At 38.0% G+C, this 20,742-nt stretch overlaps 1 protein-coding gene across 1 annotated transcript; it reads right to left on the reverse strand.

Annotated features, from left to right (window-relative positions):
* Positions 1 to 265: 265 nt before the first annotated feature.
* On the reverse strand, positions 266 to 7,926 carry LOC122664249 (uncharacterized protein At5g41620-like). The gene is made up of 3 exons (XM_043859995.1): positions 7,390 to 7,926; positions 3,536 to 3,661; positions 266 to 2,048 (listed from the first exon to the last, which is right to left on the reverse strand). The coding sequence occupies exons 1-3, from the start codon at positions 7,726 to 7,728 to the stop codon at positions 504 to 506; spliced, it is 2,010 nt and encodes a 669-aa protein (XP_043715930.1). The 5' UTR covers positions 7,729 to 7,926; the 3' UTR covers positions 266 to 503.
* Positions 7,927 to 20,742: the final 12,816 nt, after the last annotated feature.

A 20,742-nucleotide genomic window follows, 5' to 3' on the forward strand; every position in this document is an offset into this window, starting at 1 on the left:
ATTTGGCAGCTCATGTATCAGCAGTTCATACATGTATTTCATTTGATTAATTCCTTTGTATCTCTGCTCCTCCCATTGGAGCTTCATGTTATTATGTCTCTGTTCCAGTTCCGAAACACACCCCCCCCCCCCAAAAAAATGAAAAACAAAAAAAAAAGTCCTACAATCTCAAAGTTGAGGATTCACTTGCTGTGTAGAACTGCTAGGACAATAAAATTACCCATCATGGTAAGAGTCATGAGAAGTCGACGTGATAAGAACTCAATAGAATGCCATAGGCTTAAAACCTCTACAATGACCTGCCTGTAACCATGTACTAATTCTCATATACAGAGGAAAATCCCAAAATTACAGAAATGGGGGGAAAAAAGGATATTGCATACAAAAACCACATCATTACACTCAAATTTAGAGAGAAGTACCTTGGACAATATGCACAATGAACCACAACTTTTTTTTAGCAGGAATTCCATTTGTCAGCTGAACCAATTGTTTCCATCAACCTAGGAAGAACCTTTGGAAGATTTTAAGCGAGATCGCTGCCCCTCTAACCTCGCTTCAAGTAGCTTCGCTTTCAAAGTATTCTCCTTTGAGCCCCGTGCCCATTTTGACGAAGATTCAGCTATGTCAAGATCTGGGGAAGTAAATCTCGACATCCATTGTCTTACAGGGCTAGCATGACCCCTCCATGACGTGCGACCACATGAATCTTCCCTGAAATTGCTCTCCAGGTGAAACTTACCACCTTCCACCAAAGACTCGCTTTTAATTAAGTCACCGATCACATGGTTCAAGTTTGATCCATGGTTTATATCCCGTTTACTCCTCCTTGCACGGCTGTCCTCTTGTGTAGCTTCATAGTTTTCGAACTTCTGAGAAATGCTCGTTTCAATTGGATTTGCATCTTCTCCCACTTTACCCTGCTCCCTATCGATAAACTGGGTCTTTCCATTACATGATACTGCCCTGGCAATTTGTTCAAACTGCAATTGCAAGCTGGAAGGATCATGACCCTTGATCTTTTCACGGGAGCCAGGCTTTTTCTTTGTAGGGTTAGACTTCATTTCTTCCCGATTATCTTCTCCAGTTTCTTCAAAATTAGATCGAGACAAGTCATTTGTTTCCTTGTCCTTGATACTCTTGTTTATTTCAAAACAGTGTGAATCACTACCAATAGAATCTTTTTCATCTTCTGCATCTTTAGGTGCACTAACAGCCTCATTCAAGTGGACAGACTCAAGAGAATGGCGACGCAAGCAGCTCTCCTTGTGATCTTTAGGGCAGACATCGTTGCTTTTAGAACTACCAGATCGTTTCGCCTGAAGAAAGGTCTCTATTTCAGAGCTTAACTTGTCCACCATTGTATTCTTTTCAGTGAGATCACAACGTGCTTCTGCAAGCTTCATCTGCATCCGCTCATCGAGCCATGCCTCGGAAATATGAAGGACCAATCTGTCAGGGTCATCCCTGCCACCACAATCCTTATCAGATTTGTGTTTCAGGGTCCGCACTTCCTGATCATAATCTCCTATTCCCCTAGCAAACTCATCACATAGGTCTTCTAACAAAGCCCTTGCTTTTCTCTCTCTTTCAAGTTCTTTCAGGGCCTTTGAGAAGGCAGATTTAACCTCTGACAGCTCTCGTGCTAACTTCCGGTGCAGGCTCTCTGACCGCTTTCTTAACTTCTTCTCATCTTCTAGCTCATCCCTGACAGACTGAACTGCAAGCTTGATGCGGTCTTGCTCCTTGCTCTTTCTGACCACTTTGCTCTCAGCAACTTGCTTCCTCAACTCATTTATTTCCTGTTGGTCTGCTTGCTGTTCATGCAGCAACTCTTTGATCTGAGTTCGAGCATGATCCAATTCAATTTTAAGTGCTTTAACCAGTGTTATATTGGATGTATGCTGTTCTTCAAGGCTCCAAATCCGGTTCAATACCTTCAGTAACTCTGTAGATGTTTTAAGGCTATAACCAGCCTCCCCAAGCCTTCCCTTGAGGTCTAAAGAACTAGTAGGAGTGAAAGCCGGGCCAGGGTTATAAGCTGCCAGCTGAAAAGAACAAAAATGCATTTTAAAAAACTGGTATAAACGGGCTGAAATTGCTTTGTATATGTGTCAAAGCGTTGCCTAGGCGTCCAGGCGCTTTGGTCGACTTGGGCACCTTGGTCGCCTACTAGGTGTCGCCTTGATTTTTTATCCTATCCAACGCCTTGGGTCGCCTAACCGCCGTGACAACTATGATATGGGGGCATTACATGGTAAATAGCATGCATAGACAGGCGGACTCAATCAAATGACAAAGGGTTGATCACGCAGCATAAGGAGCCAAATGATTTGCCTAACAATGGCTAGAGTAGAATCATGTCAATGACAATCTACTACCAAAAGCATCCACTAGTCAAAAAAGACATTACAAAAGAATAAACCCAAAAAGGAAAACAGTAAAAGAGAAAATACTCAAATACTACAACCCACTAAAGGAAAACCTCTTCTCTTGTTGTAGGCTTGTAGCATATCTTTCTTACAAATTACCTCTTTCAAAACCATAAAGGTCAAACTGCCTCGGCCTAGGAATGGCCTACTTATAAAAACCACCAAATCACTTTTCCCACAGGAAAAAACCCAATTTAGTACTCCTAATAAAAGAGTTCAAAAGACAAAATTAAAATTCAAAATCCAATTAGAACTGTTTAAAGCACATAAGAGGAAGTAGGAGTTGGTTTCTGTATAGAAAACCATCCAGAAAAAAACATATCAGCATCAAATAAAGCCACAGTTCAACAAAGAACATGAAGGAGAAGCAATTAACAGACTCTTAAGTCACCTTAGAAGGTAAACAAAATCTGGAGATGAGGATGTTGAGATGGATGAGTGGCAAGACTAGGAAGGATAAAGGAAGGAATGACAATATGAGAGCTGAGTTGGGAGTAGCTCTGATTCATGATAAGCTACAAGAGAGTTGTTTGAGGTGTCACGGCCATGTTAAACAAATTGGGATGCTCCAGTACGGAAGAGAGATTTGATTCAATTGAAGGTACTAAAGGAGCCAGGGGCAGGCCTAAATTAACCATTGGAGAAGTAGTGAGGAAAGACATGCATAGCTTAGGCCTCATATCAGGTATGTCTTCGAATAGAACTGATTGACAAGCAAAGATCCATGTCGCCGACCCCATTTAGTTGGGATAAGGCTTTGTTGTTGTTGTACCATAGATCCTACCCAAATTCAAAACCAGTTTAACCTACTAAAACGTCACTGCACTGACACTCTGAAAAAAATATCGCAACGGTTGAATCAATCTAATTTACTAGGCTGATATGAACTCTCTCTCACCTTACATAAGGGTTGTATTGGACTCATCCTAGTCAAACTAGACTTCGTTGCAGTATTGGTTTCAAATAGTTACTATTACTATTATTACTATCACTGTCATGACCATCTTCTATAATTTGTTTTGTATCCTTCGTATTAGCTCTTTTGGTAGGGAAAAAAAAAGGGATGGGGAGATTGGAGTGGGGGCATATGAGAGGATGTTTACCTCCAATGAACTACTGTAACTTGCGGGAGAAAGAGGCTGTAGAGCACGGCCATTCCTTTCAATTGACTGATGGTGCTGCATCAGAGATGCTGCAACATGCCTCCTCAAACTACTAGCACTTGCCGGCTGTTCACAGAAAAGTGAAACAAGGATTAATTGTACCACATGTTTTAAGCTAATAATAATAATAATTGAGCATGCAAAATATTCGATAGAAAAGACACCTCTTCAATGATGAATGTAGCTTGAAAAACATACCAACCAGTTACTTCCTACATGGTGTGCAACTCCAACCTAAGTAGGTTGGCTTGGAAATAACTTAAATCAAACCATAAGAACTGAAAAATCGATTCATAACTGAACCTAGTTCGAAAGTCAACCCCAGCTCAATCGAAGTTTAATTTAGTAAACTCTAAACCCAACCTGAATAGGATCATGTTCACTTGAGTATAATCAGGATAAGTTTAACACTGAGATCATAATTGAAAGTATGCCTCGCAACATATGATAAGGATCTAACAGTTAAAAAATCTAATTGAGACTTCCTGATGTGGACAAAACACAGAATTGGGCTTATTTTTTTGGAAATAAGCCTTGGGTTGGACCGTTGGGTTATATATGTGTCGGGCTTATTCCATGGGTTTTTTTTGTAATAGGCCACTTTAATTGGCCTAAATAGTGGGTAGGAGGCATGAATAAGGTATTTACTATATTAATTTAGTTTGAGATACTGTATCTATGTTATTTCTTTGATTGTTAAGAATAAAATAGTCTTGTATGAATAGAACTCCTATTCCTACATTAAATAGAGTTTTAATCATCAGGGACAGCTATTCTAACTAGTACAGATAGAATTTTAGTTAGAAGGGACATATATTCCTATTATGGATAGAGTTTCCTATTTCTTTCAACCTTATTCTGAGAACACTTTCCTTTTCTATTGCAAGTCTTTTAGGGTCTGTATGGCAATGTTCAAAAGAACTGTTTCTGTTTTTTTTGTACTTTTTTGGAACAGAAATGGGACAAAACCTGTATGTGTCGTCTGGTTCGTATTTTTGTTTTTTTGGATTGAACCGGTAAAAAAACAGATTTGGCACAGTTTTGAAGAAGACCTAAAAGTAGCTCCGAATAACAGAAACACAAACTGAAAACAAAAATGTGCACGATACAGACTCAGTAGAGTTTCCTATTTCTTTCAACCTTATTCTGAGCACACTTTCCTTTCCTATTGTTGGTCTTTAGTTACTATTTAAAGGATGTAAGGCCATACAATCACCCCCCTCCCCAAATGGTTTTTAAAGAATAAAGGTTGGCTTTGCTCCAATGTTCTGTGAGATGCTAAGGTAGGGCTGATGGGATTTTAGTCTAGTTCTAGGTGAGATGCTTGGTTAGTACCCATCTTTCTTTCATTCTTCTTCATCTTATCCACCATCAAACCAAGTTAGTATTTTTAAGTTTATATTCTGTTTTTATGCATACCTACCTGAGGGCGGCGGGCCTTGGTGCAATGGTAAGGTTGCTCCATTGTGACCAAGTGGTTATGGGTTCGAGTTTGGAAACAGCCTCTTTGCGAAAGCGGGGGTAAGGCTGCATACATTATGACCCTCCCCAGACCCCGCAGTGGCGGGAGCCTGGTGCACTGTGTACGCCCTTTATGCATACCTACCTGCAATTCCAGTTCTCTATAGTTTACATCTGGGATATCAAATCTGATTTCATATTTGGCAATCGGATTACATTCTAAACACACCCACAGTTCAAAATATGTTTTTTGTGTTGTTTTCCTAGAGTCTTACTTCTAGTTGTTTTCTTAGGATCCTACTTCTAGTTGGATTCCTAGTTCTACTCTAGTCAAAGATCAGAATTGATTTTCTGTTCAGATTAGTATCCTTACGTTATTGCTGAAATTTGTTAGTGTATTGATGCTCTACTGTTTAGAACTCATTAAGATCTGCTATCAGTAGTCAATTCTGAAATTCTGTTTTAAAGAATCTTATCCTCAATATGATATCTTTATAACTACCATAGTTGTCATGGCGTCTCGGCGACCCAAGGTGTTGGAGGAGCCTGGATGCAAGGTGACCAAGGTGCCTGCCTAGGCGACACCTTGATATCTATGATAACTACAGATCAGACCATCAGATCAAACTCATCTTTTGAGTTGTTCCCCTCTTCAAATCAGACATTTGACCAAGGTTTCCCTTCATCTGAGTTTTTTATTCTTAGTTATCAAATTTCTCTTGAAATCTGGTTTCTAAACCTGTAACTGCAATTCTGGTGTCATTGGATTCTGAACCTAGTAACGTTAGGCTTCTAGAAACCCATCACTTCCACCCACCCCACCTCACCTTCAGTGAAGGATGTGATTTTTCAGCTCAAGCCCAAACCAAAGGTCCCAAACTACCAAATCACCTTATTCGATTTCAAGTTAAATCACCCAGGTTCACTTTGAGGTCAGTCGAAGCTGCAAAACTATTCAAAGACTTGCTTTTTCTTTGGCCGAAAGAGCCATACTTCTGGTAAAGCCAGTTATAGGGTCGTACCAACCCGGAAGGTAACCCGCCAAGTTAATGATTGGATCACTGAATGGGTGGACTATGTCTTTAATTCAATGGTGCATCACTTATTGTGGATGAGAAAATTCAGGTCCAATATTATTACCATCCACTAAAACAAGATTTAATGTGAGAAATTATTATCGATTTCCTTCCCCCGATGAATGAGAAACTGCAAACATTTAACGGCAAAAGCATACAGAGGTTTGGCAACAAATTTTACCAGGATTAAAAAATAAATATTTTCCTTTCCCTGTGTCTGAGGTTTCAATTTACTTAGAAGCAAGAACATAAATCAGCAACAACCATTGATCAACAAGTTGACACCATTCTGTACAAATTTACAGAGTAGGCTAATGATTTCACTGTTTTTGGATACTGGCTACTGACTAGTCAAGCTTAGAGAAAAATACTTCAATCATAATGATTTCAATTCATTATTGAGTAAAATAAATATCATGCATGAAGCAAACCCATCATTCTTGAACATAAAAGGATAAATTTAAAGGGAAGTTTTATTCAAAATTTAACATTTTTGTCATCGAATTGGACCAAATGCAGGACCAAGAGCCTATCTCAGTGGAAGTCGCCAATCAAGAAGAGTAAACAGTAAAAGAAAAAGACGATTAAAAAAACTGAAAAAGGTTAATAAATAACAAACATCGAAGAAACCGGATATGTCCTGATAACCTCCAATCCCCAATCAGTAGAAATATCAGAACAGTATCCACTGAAATCAACTAAAACAAACCAAAAAAATAAAATGAAATATGAAATTAAATAAACCTGAGAGGTGAAAGGAAATCATGAATTCCATAAGCCCATAAATCAACGAGGATCAAACAAAAGGACTACTGATACAGCAGGAACTAAAAGAAATTACTCTATTATATTTCATAAACATGAGATAAACCCAGCAAAGAATGAACCCCAAAAGCAAGATTTGAAAGTATATAGAAAAGAGTTAATAAAAGATTTAAGAAAACTACGGAAGTGAAATCGACAGCTAGATAAACAAAACCCATTAATTAATTACATGGATAATTTGCAACATCATCAACAAATCGGAGGAAGTAAATAGTAAAAGGAGGGAACACAAATGAACTCACTGAACATAATATAAGATACCCAAAAAAAAAAAAAAAAAGAATTAAGAAAGGTAACAAGACCCAGCTAATAAACCCATCAAACAGAAGAGCTAGTCGAAGTTCAAGAGGGAGGAGACACATAAAAATGAGAAATAAATAAAATAATGAGCCATGAAAGAAGGGGGGGGGCGGGAGTGCTCTAAGGATCTACCTGGGCAGGGGGAGGACTATGAGAAGGATCGGCCAAATGGGTTGGAAGCTCAAGTCCCTTATTTTTGTGGCGGCGAAGCTTGAGATCACCCTTACTCATTTCAGAAAGAGGCAAGTAATGGAGCTCCCAAAGGTTTGCAGCGAGCTTTCTAGCAGAGACCGTGGGAGGTAGAGGGAGAGGGTCTTTAATGGTGGTATCTTGCGCACCCTCAAATTTCCAGGTGGGCACTGGAGTGCAAGGGCCCCCTCTTTTCCCTACCAAAATCCCGCGTTTCAACTTTATCCCTAGAAATTCCTGCTTTTCTGCTGCCCCATCTCCACTTTTTTCTTCTCTTTCCATCTCTCTTCCAAAGTTCAAACTTACAAAACTTAAATACTCAAAGTTCAAGCTCCTTCCTCTTTCCTTTTTCCCATTTTTTCATTTTTCTTCCTTCTTCTCTTCTCTACCCTTTTTCTTTTTGGGTTTTCTCCCCCGAAGGAACGGTGGCTCACTGAAGTATTTTCTGTTCTTCGATTCTCTGCAACCAAAGGTTTTTTTCTTTTCTCTCTCTCTCTCTCTCTCTCCCACATGCGTGTCTTTGTTTCTAAAAGTAAAGAAAATTATTAGGAGTGTAAATTTCCCTAATTTTTTTTATGAACTTTTCTCATAATTAGTCCTAACTTTAGGAATATTATTCATTTCTTCGGCTTATAACTGTAGTTTTAAGCCCCCCCCCAAAAAGAAGGAAAAAAAAGACTGTAGCTTTAACACAATAAAACCTGTCAACTGTCCAGGGCTCGTACTAGTTCGTTCATGTAGACTTGAAGACAGTTCTCCCTTTGCTGCTTTCTCGTTTTGAGTCTTGGAGAACATGAACAAACCCCGTCCACCAAACGGACCATTGGATCAGCCCTAATCACAATTAGCCAGTATTGATATTAACTTTTGCTACGTCAAAATACACAAAGCCCATCTACAACAGTAATGACCTTTAAGTCTAAATATCAGATCACCAATGCTGAGAGTCTTGTGCAAATATAGAATAGACGATCTATCATGTAAAATTCTCATCATGTTTCGATTCAATACACATAACGTAAAAGTATTTAGATGTTTATTTTCAAATTCTCATTCAAAAAAATATATATATAGTGTAACAACCGTATGAACTAAAGACTTAGTTTAATTGGTAGTTGTGAACATCTTAAAGTCTGACCTTAAGGTATAAACCATCACACATGATCATAGTTAGAAAATCAGGTTTTTTGACTCGATTCGTCTTTTAGAAAACTTGGTGATTTAACGACTCCGTTTATTACAGATGTCAATGTCAATACCAATACCAATATGTTTTGACTAGTCGATACAATACCGATACCTAAAACCCTAGTTCTTTCTTATTACCGGCCTTAAATGATAATAATACTATCTTAGGCCAATATGCCCTAACGTCTTACAATTATTTGACATTGTTAGCTTTATTTACCTTAAAGAGGTTAGAGGGTAAGAAGCTTAGAGCCTTAGACTTAGTTGTACCGAACTACTCTTAAACAGTGTGGGAGTTCATATTCAAGTCCAACCACCAATAAGGTCACGTTTGGCTTTTGCTGCAAGCTTTGTAAATCTTCGGTCTATGAGTTTGAAAATTCCTTGAATCATATAAATCATGAAGACTCGCAAACAGCTTTTTAGAAAAAAAAATAAAAATAAAAATTTGTAACACTGATTGTATAATTACCTCAGATTTTTTTTCTTTTGCTAATCATATTATTAAAATGGATAATAAATTTAATACCAAGTCTGTTACATCACTAAATCCTAAGGCCTAAGCCCTCTACCACTCCTCCACATCGCTCCAAGTCGAACAGTGTTTTAAGCCTGTGAGAGCAGCTAGCAATGTAGGGGATAAATGCCAATAAAAAGAATTGGCTGGACCCAACTTGGCGTTGGGCTCCTCTTTAGTGCGACACAGAGTGTAGCGCACATCCCATGGCTCACAGTGTTTGGGCATGCAGTCCAACACCCCACCTGTGTGTTAAGCTGTGTATCCGATCACTGTGGGCCATCTAATGGGATGCTACACATTATGTTGCGCTACAGAGGACTCAAATCCCCCAACTTGCCTTTTTTACTTTCTTCTGTTTGTAATTGCTTCCAGCTTGGCCAACAAAATAAAATAAGATAAAGAGGGTTAGTTGAAATGGTTTAATTTAAAAAAAAAAATGATTGTATCTATGAAGACATTTTGAGGTCTTAGATAATCCTGATATATTTAAGACACGTTTAAGTTTCAATCCAAAAAACTTAAGATATTAGATAAATATAATAATGATATATTTAGACATTTAAAGTCCAAAATAACCGATGTGAGACTATACTTTTATTATTCTTAACATCTCAACACTTCATCTCATATACATTTTAAACTAACAATAAATGAATCTAATTATGATACATATTAAATAAAATGGGATACACCATGAAAAGCTCATACCCGATACAATTTCTAATAAGAATTAGGAAAATACCATTTTGCAAGCTCGGTTCCACTCAAGGCCTTGAAAGGGAACAAACGATCATTCAAGTTAGAGTTGAGACTGAGAGTTGAAACAACCATTTGTGTGGTCCAACGGAAACACGGGAAACACAACTTTGCAAGCCAGAAGAGAAAATGTATACACAAAAAATAGCAAACAAACAGACTAAAAAAGCATAGAAATGGACGTTACGTTTCACTTGCCCATATAGGCATGATACGGACAAGATAATCTAAGCAACGAGATACATTTTTTTTTTTTTAATTCTCCCGCTGTGGGCCCTGTTTATATTATTACCGAAACGGGACCCATGAAGATCTTAACCAAAGCTGAGATTTTTGTCGATGGCTTTTCCTGGAGAAATCCTAGGATTTTAATATCCAGTTTGCCTTTAATTAATAATTAATAATATCGGTTCAAATATCTTAGGGCATCTCTTAGATTGTATTGGAATTCAGAAGATGAACAGTAAGACTGATATAATTTCTCATCCATCTGAACATTGAACTCGTAAACAGTTGATTGGACTATACCTCTATAACTCTCAACATCTTGACACTTCCTCTCATGTATAACTTAGACATATTTGACTATATATATACCGACAACTCTGATACTATTTTGAAAGGTCTAACCTGAAACTTTGAGGCATTAAATTGAGAAAACTCCTCAAGTATGTGACAACATCAAGAACGTGAACAAACTGATGTGGGAGTATAGCTCTACAACTCCCAGTATCTCAAGAACCCTTGTGATATTGACCGCCACAACCCATGGAAAGGTGGAATTTCCCAGGGGTGCGGTGGTCATTTTGTCCACCCATGTGTCTGAGCGTAAGGGGCAACCTATCGCATGCGCACAGGTAGCGTTCTCTTTCCCCCTTTTTTTTTTTTTTTTTTTTTTTAAATTATAATGCATAACCAAATATATCACCTAAAAGCTTCACAAGAAAAATTTTGAGTCACTATGTACACTTGAAAGAAAATTTAGGGCACAATATTGTCATATAATACACAATTCTCAGTTTTGATTAAGCTAACTTCTTTAAAATGACTGGAAATAGATGTCACCAGTGTCTATGGTGGTAAGTAGAGTTATTTTCTGAACCATCCCCAAGACTCATCAAAATTGAAGATTGCTGATCATTCTTTGAAAAATGGGACACATGTAGTGTTATTTACAATTCAAGTTCTCCAAGGGGCACTAGCACTACTACCATCAGCTCCCTACAGAAGCATGACCAATGGATAAAAAACACTTCTTATCAGTAAGATTACTTGTACATTAATGTTAAAGAGTACCTGTAACAATCATGAAGTCCAAGTCCTCTGCTGGAAACTTTGCTGAGAAAATCTTCAAAATGTCCTGAGTAAACTTTGGGATTTACAGCTGAGATTGACCGAGAATTGAACTGTAATGATTTATAAGTGTGCTTGAAGCGCTTGATCATATTGTATCCCTGAAAAAGATATCTATAATACCAATAAATAGAATAACATTGCAACATTCTCTCGCAGCTATATATTCCATGATATGATGGTATATTTCTTTTCACATTCCTAGGAATCCAGACAGCAGAAGCTCACATTTTCAACACGAGCTTGACACTAGGCCTGCAAAAAAAGAACCCAAAAACAAAATAAATTTTGGAGGAATCACAGTATTAGGCATCATGGATGCTTCATTGTAGTAACAACTATTAAAATGGCATTGAGTACCCACAAAATACGATACTGTACGGTATACAATTTCTTTACATAAGCCTCTTGAGCATGATTTATGTGTCTTTTACTTGATTTTGATTTGTAAAATGATGTCAACTTTAATATATCTCCTTAAACCTATAATGGTAGACTATTATTCTCTTAAAAATATCCCTCTGAAAAGTATAACCTCTCAGTTTCTAGCAGGCCAGAGATCTTAAAGCTTAAAAAGTGAGCCAGTCAGGTTTGATTTTCAGAAATAGAACTAAATTTGATAACATCCAGTTCAAGCAATCACGATTACTAGCTCATGTACTCCAATGATACTCCACTCATGATATCAATAGTAAAACATAAAGCAATTCTCAGATTGGCAATATGAACAAAACAAATAGATATTACCATTCTTTTCTCATATAAAGATGAAGTCCAGCCGCAGGCAACCCAATCAATTTGGAATAGCAAAACTCAAACAGTAAAACTAAATAACAGCAGAAAAGAAAGCTAGAAAACTGCAAATAATATTTAATGGAAGAGGTTATTCCAATCACAATTCAGACAACACGACCAATAGATTTCTATCCTCAATATGAAACATTCTTTTAATTGGGGCTTAGAACAGCCAATTTTTTTGCTGATTAGCTGGGCAAAAGAGGGACAGAGGTAGGCAATTTTTGCTTGTGGGGCAACATCAATTTATATATTTCAAGCTTGGAAAAATTATATGGGATGAAGGACAAAGATGGATGATTACCATATTCATTTGGGAAAAGCTGGAGAGAAAAATTACAGGTTGTTTAGAACTCAGAAGCCATGCCTTTGCCTTGCCAAAAGGATGGAGAAGCTTTTTTTTTTTTTCAAAAGGTAAGTGAAATTCTATTAATAATCACAAAGCAGCAGCATTCACACAAACTCCTACACAATTGCTCTAGCCCACCAAGGGCCTCTACAAAAGGGGTTAAAATTCTATAAAAATAAAATTCAAATCTCTTGAAAAAAATACTGCAACCCTAGCTCGAAAACCCAAACCTACTCATTTACAAAATTCTCCAATGTATTCCATATACAAAAAGTTTTCATCCCCACAATTCTGGTACAATAGAAGATCAAGGTTGCAGAAAATTGCTTGGCCTTCAGTAGATGTGATGGTCTAAATTCCTTAGTATCTTCTACTTGGACGAAATCTCTGAATTAGTATGTCTTCTTACAACCAACTACCCTCTAAAATCATATATCTTGTTGGACTACTATGTACTATCTTCAAAGACAGCCGCAATGAACATAACATGATCACACCAGAAATTGTTTTTAAAAAAAAAAAAAAAAATTCCTACTGGAAAACTATAAGGAATTGGAAAGAGGATATGGACCTCCAAGTTCAATGTCTACCTAACACACTGGCAAACAATTCAAACAAGTAATTGCTCCATAGTTTCACACCTTTCCAGTATTTTCCGCAATAAGTTATAAAGATCATTCCCAACCGCATCATTTTGTCTTGTTGAAACAGACTAGTTAAGCTTTGCAATGGTATGAAAAGAAAGAAGTGCAAATACTACACAACTTAACTCACCGAGTTCTATCCCAACTGCTTCGCTTCTGCAACACAATTCCTGTTCAAACATTACAATACACGAAAGGACATATCTGCTGTTAATTACAAATACTCTCACCACTTCAACCCAAGTCATTTTTCGCCTTCCTTTTGCCCCTTTTACACCATCAATTTGTACTACCATATCACTCCTATGTTGTGCATTTATTGATCTTCATTGCACATTACCAAAACATAGCAATCAACTTTCCCTCTCTTGTCACTCCATTGAAGGATATACCTGCAGTTAAGTTGCACGGACTATGACTTTTCTCACCATTTCATGCCAAAGTCACTTTTTGGCCTTCCCTCTGTCATTATAACACCGCTAATTTGCACCATATCTTCCCTAAATGATGCTGAAAAGAAATGAAAATAACAGAAAAGCAAAAAAAAATTCTCTGCTGTTTGATTGGCAAAGAAAATTGGGTTGGAATTTATTAACAAAAAAATAGAGGAAAAAAACAAGAGTAAGCACAAGTAGAGAATGCAATTACTGCAGTAACTTGGTTGGGATTCACCCTAGAAAACTATATTTGATCAGAAAGTAACACAGCTTCACTTGCTCGTCCATTCTGAGTATAATCTGAAAGTATTGAATTCCTTGAGATACTATCTCTTTCCTTCATAAGAACAAAAACCAGACGTGCCTCTTCAACGTGACCACACCTTGCATACATGGCTATGAAATCCCTTCGGCTGACATAGGCATGAACCGATAGAGCCCTCCTGGCATCTCCTAACTGAGAAACGGAAAAAACAACTAATGTACTTCCAATTTAAATATTAAACCGGTACCAAAACAGAAACGAAACAGATTGAACAAATTCTAGAATTAGGGGAAAACACAGAATCAAATCAACTAATCTGATCATCTTCAGCCTGGTAGAGTTTTCCTCTTTAGAGGGTGCAAGTTATGTTGAAAATCGCAGCAAGATCCAATGGCTGGATCTGAACTTATGAAGGATTCCTAGTGACACTAGGATAGGGCTAAATCTGTCAAACCTTGGATCAGAATAATGATCAGATTGCAGATTTATATAGTCCAACAGAATATTCATATTTACTATCAATTTCAGACCCAACAGATCAGAAAACAGCATTTGTCAATTTCAGAATTCAAGTCTAAAAGATCAATCCTACTCGAAGTTGGACTGTATCAAATATTCAACAGAATCAGCATTTAAAAGCAGAGTACAGATGAGGGTACAGTCAATTGAAAGTTCTGAAACCAGATTCTAAATCAGTAATGTAGATCACCCTCAAATCAGCAGTCTTAGTGAGGATAGGACTGAGGAATCGCAGGAACTAAACTGGGCAGAATTGCAGAGAATGTAAGGACAGATCAGTACTGTATTGAAGACGAGAAAAAGGGCAGCAGTACCCACCACAAGGTATTGATTGGATTCACCACAGAATCATATGATTTTCCTCAAATAGCCACTCCGTTCCTACTATCATATAAGATGAGAAAGTTATTCAAGAAGCCAGAGAGAAACACAGATTACTGTTAATCTAAGATGTAGCATCCACTGTTATAGAAAAGTGATATAAGCCTCCTTTTAACTGTTTTTTCACACCAAAACACTTGAAATTTTCAAGTTTTCCCATTGGAGGATCAAAAGAATGAAAGATATTCTAAGTCATCAGAAGCGCGGTGTTACAAAGTCTTCAGAACAATGGCAAAATGTGGTGAAAGTTTTCAGTCAGTTGTGGATGTTGGATTGAAGTCAAAATCAATGAAATGGTAAATAGATTTTGGTTGTCTATAAAACTCTTGGAAGAGATTGAAATTCAATAAGAGGTGCTTGGTGATATTTTAAGTGGAATTATACATATAGATTCTAAGTTATGTGGTCTCAATGAAAGCTACGAATAGAGGTTCCAAACATGGTTTTTGACATCATTTAGTATTCCATTAGTAGTGTCCATTGTGGGTTTTCAATCAACATTGCTAGCAACTACAGTAGAAGCTGGAGCCATAGAGGGAAGCTTTGTGTTTCAAAGCTTGGTCTTCTCCAACTGTAGATCAAACATGAATAAGTAATATGTTCATTCTATCACAATAGCAAAAACTACTTTCGGCATGTCGAGAGAACTATCTCCCTAACGATGATGATAGTAATAATGGCCTTCACAACCTGTTTAAGGGAAGCTTGGCAAGATGGGCGTAAATATTTGCCACAAGGCTATCAGGTGTTCTAATTTTGTGGGCATGCATGCTGTCCATGTTAGCACCTAGTTTCAGCCAAATGGCATTTTACCATGGGGTGATGATCTGAAGCTTTGGAAAATGATATAAAAGTCAACTTTGGACAGATTGGTTTAACATTTGAAAATACAGGGCCAGAAGAGCTATATACATGATGAGCCATATGTTAAGTAGGTCCTAAAACTTGTCACATAATCAACCTAAATAGTGACCCACCTGGTTGCATTAGAAAAATTGGCCTCCATGTGATAATGTAGTCCTAGATAGATAAGTGATCTACTAGGAGCCAAGTAACCACGACCTTTCAAACTGCTGGGCGATGGGGTAGGTTTGAGGATTTAGGTCAAATTAGGGTTATGTTTAGGGTAATAAAGATGGATCTTATATGGTAAAGCTGGGCAGGTTTAGGGGAGTCTAATGAGCTAGGATTAGTGAGGTTTGAGTGAGAATTTAAAAATCAGAAAATTAAGGTTTCGGGTTTCGGGTTTTGGGTTTTGGGAAATAGAAAAATAGGTGAAACTAGGGTTTAGGATAGTAATTCTGGGATGGGCTTTGGATCGAGTGCTAGGGGGGATGGTTCGATTGTAATATGGGAAGGTTTTGATGGTTGGATTAGTCTAGGTGGAAATTTAAGGTTTTGGGGTTTTATGGAGATGAGGGGGATTAGGGCTTTGATGATGGGTTTAGGGCAGAAGCTAGGATCGAGTGTAGGGGTTACTATGGGGATGTTGTGGTTGAAATTTGAATGAGTTCCAATGGTGGAATAACGCTGGACAGAATGAAGATGACCTAGAGTTTAATGGATCAATTGGGATTAATGGAGGGGATGATATTGGGGATTGATGGGGCTCGGTTAGAGGATTAGGAGAAGAAGGGTGATTGTTAAAACTGTAAACTACTTATTTGTAGTTGCAGATCTTCAATGGCAGCAGCTTTAAAGATAGAAGATAGGTCCTCCCGATCCACAAGATGCAAGGAGATGAGTAGCAGATCCTCGCGGTCTACAAGACGTAAGGAGTCAACTGGAGATCCACCAATCCCTTGACCTTGATATTACTCACAAGGCACACTCGATCGAGCAAGTAGAAAGCTAATTTTTTTAAGTCTGAATTGTGGGGGAGCCTCCCATAATTTGTTTATTTATAGCATGGCCAATGGCCCAAATCCTATTCAGCCTAGGAGTTTGAATCCTTGGCTAAATTCCTATTACAAATATATATCACCCTCCCCACATAAATCGTGGAGGGTGGGACAACTTAAATTAAAGGCTAAACAACTTAAATAAAAAAATTCCTAAGCAACCAATAGGATTAAAACACTTAAATTGAACCATGGTCTGAACCGGTTCAATTGAAGTTTACAAATAGACTTGAAAATAAACAAAGTCTAGAAATAAACTAAGGCTCCAAACACTGTCAGCCCTGGTCCTAGGGCTGCTTCTTCTTCTTCATGCAGATGTAGGTCTTTGAATCTGCATCATGTGACCTAAACAGTTGGCCCATATTGCCTTATAAGGGCCATGTCAAAGACATTTTCCATTGTCAGACCAAGAAGGCAAGGGTATTGCCTTTTGTTTCTTGCACAGCTCATCCTTGTATGGCACTGGACTTCAAATATCGTGGCAGTTGGGACCTGGATCCCCTACTCACAATGTCAAGTTTCAACTCTAATGGATTTCAGGACTGATGAAATAAAACTTTCAAAATTCTTTAAAATGTCAAATTTTTGGGAAAATGGTTGAAAACAAATGGAGAAATAAGGTTGAAAGAAAATGCATATGCATAGGAGTGTATGATTGACTTTAACACTGAAATTTGACAAGTGGCCAATTCAGACCAAACTCAATCTATCTAATGGCTGGAATTACCACATCACTTGCCAAACCGGGAGAGAAAAGAGGGAGAAGAAGAAGAAGAAGAAGAGCTAGGCTGCATGAATGAAAAATGTAAATTCCTAATCAAATATTAGGTTTCTGACATTGGTATTAATAATATATCGATTTTTGTTTATCTTTCGTGTTTTGCTTTTTCGCTTTCGCTTAGCGGTCTTACTACACCAGTTAATTCACGCAACCCATCCCCCCAAAAAACAGAAAATTTTGAAAAGCTGCAAATTCCTGCAATTCTGATCAAAATTTCACCCAGGTATCGATCAAAAGATACTTTGCAAGGAAAAGAGAAAGATCTTTTTATTGCTAAACAGGAAAGATCAAAGCAACTTTACAGCTCTAACAAATGGGTTATCATTTATAAAACCCCAGAGATTTAAACTTCAAAATTTAAAGCGCCTCTGAGAGCTGTAAAAATTAATTGAAGTAAAGAGGACAGCTAGCTCATTTCAGGAATTGATCGAAAATCTGGAGGCAGTAAAACTAATACCTGTCAGCTCTCCTCTGATTCGGGATCACCTGAATGTTTAGCCTCCTAAGAGAGAATCAAAATCTTTCTGCAGTGACAACCAATAAAAGCCCGTGCCCGAAAGGATCCATGCTGTCGCCATACGAAGAACTTTTTCGCGCCAAATATAGTACACTTTTTCTGCTTCCAACAAATTTTGCATTGTTCTACGGTAAAAGAATGAAGACTTATTTAGGGTTCGAAATCGAATAAGAAATTCGCAGGTCTCCGTCTCCCATAAAGGAAGGGGATCTTTTATTATTTTTCTCTTTCTTAAAATAGCTATTATGTGGTGGCCCATCAATGTTCCAATAAATTTTTGTAGAACTTTCATATTAAATGTATGGAGAAAGTTTTCCTCCCATATAGAGTACGGTTCACCCATCATTTGAAGGTTTTTTTAAATTTTTTTGGGTAAAATGGAAATATTATTTCAAAGGGGCAAGAGCACAAGGCATCCTCATTACATAGATCTAGGATCTAAGGGTGTAAATGAATCGCCGACATAAACCAGATAATCTATCTTACCACAAACAAACCTTTCCCGGCTAGAGAATGCGCCACAAGATTCGCATCTCTAGAAATACAAGAGAAAGTGCAACTACAAAATCGGGGGATCAGCAGTCGGATGTCAACCAAAGTGTTTGTAATTGAGGTTGGGGGTTGAACGCCGCCTCGTTAACGAAAGCAACCAGTTCAGCATTTTATCTGACTCAACTATCACTTGAGAGTACCCCCACTTCAAGAGCCCATTGAAGTCCATTGAGCACCGCCAAGGCTTCTCCTGTAATCACATCAGGAAGATGACATGGCTCAGACAATGCCGATAAAGGTCTCCCACCATGATCTCTCAGAACCACACCACCCCACCTTCTGATTTGTCGAGTGGAAAGGTTGTATCGCAGTTCACTTTGATGACACTAGCTTGAGGAGCATTCCAATTTGACGCTGCGGTTTGCGCTTCCTGTCGATCTTCAGCAGAGTGAGGGGTACCTGATGAAGTTGAAATGAACTCCCTATAAGATTTCTGGGCTCTATTGAAAACCTCCTCCGAGGTCCAGTCCTTCTTACCAAACATGTAGTCGTTCCTTGCCAACCATAGTGACTAGAAAACAAAGGAGACCAAGCTAAGGACCTCTGCACCTCTTTTTTTTTGTTTGGAAAGTTGAAGAGATCCCACACATGAAGAAGACGAACAAGAGAATACGGGGCATCAGTTGGAACAACAAAGGATAGCTCGCACCCAAACCAGGTAGCCCGACCGAAAGGGCATTCAAAAAGTATGTGATCAATTGACTCAACTTCTTGACCACACCTTCTACAAGAGGGGTCAACCGGAAGCTACCTTTTCCGCAGGTTTTCGCCTGAACCTAATCCTTGCACACAACTCCTCCACAGAAAGTTCTTGATTTTAGGCATGGTCTTACTACTCCATATCCTCTTCCACACTAATGTAGGAACACCTTCCCATGTATGCATGTGCGACGATGAAGCCATGCCAAAAAATTTCGCCTAAACCATCTGAGGGTTCACAAGCCCTTCATAGGGTTTTTGTATATTTCAAAATATGTTTCAAAATACCGTCCCGATGCCCATTCCCGTCCCCCAGTGAATGGAAATGAGATCCTATTCACCATGGGTATAGGGAAACTCAATCCTAAAATATTGATGATGCAATGTATTTTGACCATTTTACCTCAATACCTTGTCTATCACCATTCACCAATCCATTGTTTGTTGGGTGCTTGGGTATCAATGTCAGCACTTGCTTTCATAGAGTTGTTGTTTCCAAACTCGAATCCACGATCACTTGATCACAATGGAACAACCTTACCCTTGCGCTACTTAAAGCCTGCGCTCTGATTAAACATTTCAAAAACAACCCAGAAATATAGAAAGAAAACAAAAACAAATGCACTAGATAATTGGATTTTCTTACCCAAAAAACAAAAAATTGGATTTGTAAAATACTACACCAAAAAAACGACACTACACACGTAAAATTGTGAGACCAACTCATTTCTTATTAATTAAATATGATATTAATATTAATTTAATGTGTAAAGTGTAGACCATAAGCTTATATAATATTAATTATTTTTAAAATCAAAATTTAAATTTTAAAAACAGCATTTTTCACTCAAAAATCCATCAAATGGTTTTAAATCCGTCTAAACTATTGCTGTATTTTGAAGCATTTTTTTTCCATCAATGAGATTAATTTGTGAACAATTCTTATCTTAGTTGGTTGGAGGCTTGCCGGTTGAAGTGCTTCCCCCCCGCCTAAGTCATGGGTTCAACAATCCTAGTCACATTTATACCGTTAGAAAGACAACCTTTCCCCCCTCCCCCTTGGTCGTTCTAGAATTGTTGGCTTGTCGTAGTCTTCCCTCTAGCTTTAGTTGACCAATGAGCCCTTAGATTAGGATTGACCAAATAATAAAAATAAGATCAGTTCAGAAAACAGAAAGAAAAAAAGGGGAAGGGGGAGGGGGGGGGGGGGGGGGCGCTACAAAACGGCATTTAATCTAAATCAGCTGTTCCAAGTTCCACGTTCCAACCCAATCCACCCACCAAGAGAGAGAGATTTCAAGTAGCCATATCACTGCCAACCAACCATTTAGAGATATACAGCATCAGAAGGGTTGGGGAACCCCAACACAGTATAGTATAAGCTTCAATATAAAACCATATATCAAAATATTCAGTGAACTTTCTTTTTTCGGTTTGTAGCGGTAAAAGCAAATGACCAGACCAAGTGACCAACACAGTATTATAAACTTCTCAGCAACAGAAGGGTTGGGAAACCACAACACAGTATAAACTTCAACATAGGACCAGAGAATTAAGCAAAAATTGCAGCATCAAAATATTCAGTGAACTTTCTTTTTCTTTTGGTTTGTAGAGAAGTAACAGCAAAAGACCAGACCAC

This window comes from Telopea speciosissima, chromosome 6 (assembly GCF_018873765.1).
Source record: "Telopea speciosissima isolate NSW1024214 ecotype Mountain lineage chromosome 6, Tspe_v1, whole genome shotgun sequence".
In the NCBI taxonomy this organism is placed as follows: Eukaryota; Viridiplantae; Streptophyta; class Magnoliopsida; order Proteales; family Proteaceae; genus Telopea; species Telopea speciosissima.

Bases quoted from the DNA above. Each gene is read 5' to 3' on its own strand.
- LOC122664249 (XM_043859995.1), bottom strand. From the start codon at position 7,728: ATGGAAAGAGAAGAAAAAAGTGGAGATGGGGCAGCAGAAAAGCAGGAA. The intron at 3,662-7,389 runs GTAGATCCTTAG...TTCTGTGAACAG, and splicing joins ATAGTCCTCCCCCTGCCCAG to CCGGCAAGTGCTAGTAGTTT. The intron at 2,049-3,535 runs GTAAACATCCTC...TGTTCTTTTCAG, and splicing joins GTTACAGTAGTTCATTGGAG to CTGGCAGCTTATAACCCTGG.